Here is a 5,553-nt window from a genome sequence, read left to right as displayed (position 1 = left end):
GTCGTTAGTTTTGTTTATGCAAAATAGGGGGAGGTAAGAGCTGAAGACAGGAGTTATAGGAGAGTTATGGCTGGTTGATGGGTTTCAACATGTTAAACTCAAACACTATTCTTGAGATTTTTATCTTGATTTACTTAAGCATTGTAGCTGAAACTTTTATTTCAAGATCTCCTCCTTTTAGAAACAAAACACTGTTTGTGATCCTGCTCAGCTTTTCATACATTGCCTCTAAGTCAGTCTGCTCATTCGGCTTTGAATTGGAAAGAGGTGGAAAGAAGGGGAGTAGGTTGGTTTTCCTGGAGTCTGTGAAATGAAAGCATTGGAACCCAAAGTCTGATTCTTGATCTAAGTTGTCACTGTTGTAGCTTTTGATGAAATGCAAATGGGATTATGCTATTTGACACTGTTCTTCTGCTCAACAGCTTCAAGCAGCTCAGAGCCAAAGCCAGATGTAAAAGCCTGGCACCTGCTGGAAGTGAATGCTTTTAGTACTAGTTTGAGTCCTGCCAAGAACCTGAACTTGCTAAGAATAGGAACATTTTTTTGTCTAGCTAGATCCTTGCTGCTTTCTTCTCTACTGCTATTTGCATCTGTTGATGGTACTGAATGTTTTCCCTTTCAGATGTTATTGCTTGTTTGGTTGATCTGTGATACAATACAGAGGATGTTTTTTTTTTTTTGCTGTAATAATCTGAAGACATTGTTTATCTCTGTATTGAGGTCCAGTGTCCAAATGTTTCTTGCACTCTAGAATACATAAACATTTTTGTTCTAATTTAATAAATGTATCATCTAAATGAAAGCGTATTATGTCTCTGTTGGAGAGGACTTCTGTTTCATCATCTATAGCCCGATACAGAATTCACTGTGTATCAGTTACTTTATGTGGTCTTGCATATTTGCTAAATTGCACTTCAGTTCTTAGAAATGTGATCATCTGGTGGGGTTGGTACAGTGAGCACTCACAAGTATTTGAAGCGTTCCTCTCTAGGTATTTGCCTTTCTTTAACACTTCCAGGTGCTGCTCCTTCAAAACTGTTAGGATATTGCAGGTTTGGAGGTAGTGGTGTCCCTGTGGAAAGTTAGGAAATAAAACTGATGTAATATTTCAGCTACAGGACAAACCAGCGTTACCTGCTAGTTTTCAGTATATTGATGAATTTTAAGGATTTGATTTACATCTTTTTTAATTCTGTTGTTAATGGAAGGCTATCTGAGGTCCTTTTTCTTGTTCAGCAGTGTTGCCGTGCTTGAGAATTAATGAGCTACTAATGGTGCTTTCCTGTAGCTCTGAAGTGGTAGCATCTATCTTCATTTATGTTCTAAAGCCTTACTGTTTGCTTTCACGTTTCTGCAGCACACTTGAGAGTGTGGCAGAAATGCTGAGTCACAGACTGAACCAGTGATTGAGCACCGGGTGGGAAGGCAGGGCCAACCCTGGGGAGCTCAGGTGTGTGCAATGTACCTGAGTGATTGGAAGGGGTGGAGCCAGGATCCATCCCTTCCCAGATCTCATTTATGGATTGGCAGTGGAGGCAAGGAGATCTTGCTGGGGATTCCTGTGTACCTGGAGTCTTCTGAAGGTAAGCAGCTTCTTTCCTTTTATTTCTGTGCTCACTGCAATTGCACTTGAGCAAGCTCTTGCTTACTGTGGCCTGGGACCTTACTACTCTGCATTGTTGCTGTGATTTCCATCATTTTACGGAAGGCAAGTTGGAATTTATTTACTTAAATGTTGGCTTCCTTGTGATGGCTAAAGCATCTGCTTAGGATTTCAATGTTTATTAGCATTTGCATTTCAATGTGGATTACACGTTGATGGCATTTAGGAATCTAATAGAAGTTGGTGTATTTGAATTACTGAAATATTTAAGTATATTGGTGAAAACAGAGCCTCTAGGAAAAATATAATAGGGATTTTCATAGTTGGAGAAATGAAAAGCCATAGTTGCAATATTCCCTGCTCCAGCTGTAAGCTGTAGCCCACTGAAGATTTCAACTTTCCTACATGTTCTGAAGGCTTATTCAGAAACTCAAGTTGATCTATTTTCATACTGTAGTTTTACGTATCTCATTATCCACTAGATATTTTAGGCACTTGTAAGTAAATGAGCAGCAGTTGCAGCTTAGTTTAAGGCTGGGGTAACTGAGTCCTGAAGATGCTTCCTATAGTATCAAGCAGTTCATCTCTGCTTGGAGTAAATGTTTGAGAAACTACAAGCTTGGATAGCTGGGAATAGTGTCAGCTCCTGATATCAGCAGAGATATTGTCACTGAGTTCAGTGATTTAGATCAGGCTTTGTTTCATTGCGGGTCACATGATTAAGTTGCAGCATGAGTGGCTGTGGGTGCTGGTTGTGTTTTCAGGTGTCTTTTGTTCATCAGCTGGATTTTCTTGATTGATAATTAACAGTGCATGTAAAGCATGTAGCCATCTGGATGCTCATTTCATTTGAACTATCAGCCCTATTCCTGTTAAGGCTCAACTCCACAGCTGAAATAAATCAGCATATGGCCTGTAGTGTGAGGATTGAGATCATTGTTTCATTCTAAGTATTTTAAAGTGCTGGGTTTTGTTAACATTTGAGAAGAAAAACCCAGAACTCTGTAAAACTGGAATGTGTGTTACAGAATCTTAGTAGGATGGTACCAAAGTAAATGATTTTAATGGCAAGGGTGTATTATGGCAATATTTCTAAACATTTCTAAATGATGGCTAACTTAAATGTTCTGTGGAAGCACTTGGTGAGAGAACTCCTTTGTATGGGAAAGGCAGTTTTCAGGAAAGAAAGAAAGAAAGTTTGATTCAAGGTTCATAATGTTTTAAGAATGCAAGCTATTTTTTTTCAAAACTAATGGATAAATGGTATAATTTGCTATATAAAGATGGTCAGGATGCTGTGTTTTAGTAGCTTCTGATGGTGTGTAGTTTGTGGCCAGCTCTACATGCTTTTGAGTCCCCAAGATCATGAAACTGTCACATCTGTATGATGCTTGTACATCTGGCAAAGCCCTTTTGCACATAGCTCCTATTTGACAGAACTGCAGTAAGTCTGCTTGTGTAAGCTACTGGGGCAATGTTTGGAGACTAGGAAGCTGAATGAGTGGCTTATCCTCCTGGCAGCACAGCCTTGAGGCTTGGGAAATGACAAGAATAACAAATACAAAAATAAATGTATCAGTAGCAGTGTTCTGGTATAACTTGTGCTGCCTCTTGGAGATGAGGATCTCCCCTCTCTCAGCACATGTTGTGTGTAGTAAAATTAACTCCATGCGTTGCTGGGAGGCAAGTAGGTGACTTTGGGGAATACAGCAAACTCCTTACACACAATGATATTGTACTATAAACATGGAAAGTGCTACCAGTTATCAGTGAGCGAGGCAGATGAATGGAACTCAGGCTAAGATCAATGAAGTATTTCCATAGATCACTACTGTGAGAGTCTGCTTCAGAAGAAGAGGAAGCAGGAAAAATGGCAGTGGAAGGTGGTGAGGAAAGAGATATTGGTTGGTGTTTTTAAAGGGAAATCTATTCTTGTACCTTTCTTTTCTCTAAAGCTTAAGCCAGAAGCAATTCCAGGGGATTTGCACTTCAAGTAAGCAGAATTCAGGAAGAGACACATATGGAGACTTGGAACAAATGCTACATTGCTATGGCCCAGGGAATGTCTATGTAAAACAGATATAACTATACAGGAAAACATGAAGATGTGCATTTGTTTGATATTCAGGAAGTAACCATTTTTGTTCAAGTCAGTTATGTACTACATGGAACTCAGAAGTTGAAATGATAAAATGCATGCATGACTTAACATACTTGGAAATAAAACTAAATCTGCATTCTTAGCAGCAGAGTATCTGTGTGGAGCTACAGACAAGTAATACTTAAAACACCAAACAGTATATAATGTCAATCCTCAGCTCTTTTTTGTGTTTTTTGTGAGGTATCATATTAATATGAAAGTGCAAGTTTTTCATCCTATATTTACCATAGGCAAGTATATTGATATTTCACTCAGATTACTGCAGCAGAGCATTTAGCTGGAAAGAATACTTCTGGTGTAGTCATTTAATTATCTGATTGGAGCTTTATTTATATGTAGACTTTTCTTCAACTTCAGAAGGGCAGCTTTCTTTGTTTTGGTTTAGGATGTGGAGCAACTGTGAATATAACATTTTCTATCTTGTTTTCCACTTGTCTTTTGGATCTCACTAGCCAAATGCCCAGCCTGCTGCTTCACCTGCTATCTTGTTTTCTTCTTAAAGAGAGAAGCCCACCTCTTTGTCACTGGACTTCCCATTATTTAGACAGTGAAAATAAGTACCAGTCACCAAAACTGAAAAATGCTCAAAGTTTTATTGATCAAATAAGAGACGAGATGAACAGGAAAACAGTCTCTTCCCTGTCACCAAGTGATGTCTTTTAAGAGCATTATATCCATAAAAATGCTATGCAATAAAACTTTCTCTAATCATAGGAACCGAGTGCAGTGTAGCTGTGCTGTCTTCTGCTTTTGTTTTTGGAGCCTTTAAGACTTTACCCAAATGTCAGGTTTGTGATTGTACTGATACATAGTGACATGTCTGCATAATGCATGGGAATATATTTTACATAATTACTTAATTTTACATTGAAAACTGTATCACTTAAATAAAAAATGCTCAAAGGTGTTTTTTGAGGTTTTTTTTTTTGCTTTTACAAGTAAGAAAAAAGAAAAGGTGTTACACTGAAATATCAGTTAAAGAATGAGCTCAAGTTAATTTGAGGAGGACATAGTTCTGGCTTTCTGAGGATGTATTTTTATTGTTGTTGTTTCCACAGTGATCATGTCAATATTTGACTGATTTTTGATTGGTAATCGCCTACTTGTTGGGTCTGTGAGCTGCATGCATTTACACACTGGCACTGTTCCACGTAGACGTAGTTATAATTGATGCTTGTTCCATTTTGGCAAGTCAGAGTCACGTCTCTTGTGTGGCTGCTCAGCTCCTGGCAGCAAGTACAGTCATGCTGCATCTGGTTTGTTTCAAGAGAATACCTGCATGCCACCAGAAGAAAAGATGTTCTCTCATTAAATGTCTATAAACAGGAGCATCATGTGAATATGATTTTAATACCCTAACTTCTTGGTAGTGAAGTTACACTTGATTTGTTTCAGTCTGGTTCTACTCAAGAGATGCATGAATATGTTAACTTTGCTGCTGCTATATGATTGGTTAAGAGAGACCACAAATATAAACACAGCTGGAGAGATTCTCAGCTACTGTTTTTTGAACTTACATGGAGGAGCCAGGACAGGTCCCTTCGCAGTACGCCAACTCAACAGCTTCAGAGGATTCGCAGTCTCCATGTCTGATCACAGTTTTTGTGCTGTATGCTTTGCAGTTTGTAGCTTCGAAAGAAGAGGAACAACATAAACATGCTTCAAATCTCGTATTCAGCACCTCGTGCTAAAGGAATTTGGAAGGGCATGATGTCTCATTACTGAGACTATGTACAAGATGAGACAGTAGGTGGTACTGTATACTGTAGCCAGAGATTTCAAGTGGTTT

At 38.7% G+C, this 5,553-nt stretch overlaps 1 protein-coding gene across 1 annotated transcript in view; it reads right to left on the bottom strand.

Annotated features, from left to right (window-relative positions):
* Positions 1–4,673: 4,673 nt before the first annotated feature.
* The window catches only part of LOC136055471 (mucin-5AC-like), a 36,517-nt gene continuing 35,637 nt past the window's right edge, over positions 4,674–5,553 (bottom strand). Inside the window, exons 41-42 of the mRNA XM_065747231.1 lie at positions 5,282–5,393; positions 4,674–5,039 (exon numbers count right to left, since the gene is read on the bottom strand). Coding sequence (XP_065603303.1) covers positions 4,826–5,039; positions 5,282–5,393 — 326 coding nt within the window. The 3' untranslated portion in view covers positions 4,674–4,825. The remainder of the gene's footprint in view (positions 5,040–5,281; positions 5,394–5,553) is intronic.

Source organism: Cyrtonyx montezumae, unplaced genomic scaffold (genome assembly GCF_038088225.1).
Source record: "Cyrtonyx montezumae isolate F1298 unplaced genomic scaffold, pur_monq_1.0 scaffold_10, whole genome shotgun sequence".
In the NCBI taxonomy this organism is placed as follows: Eukaryota; Metazoa; Chordata; class Aves; order Galliformes; family Odontophoridae; genus Cyrtonyx; species Cyrtonyx montezumae.
This window is presented reverse-complemented; position numbering and strand designations above follow the sequence as displayed.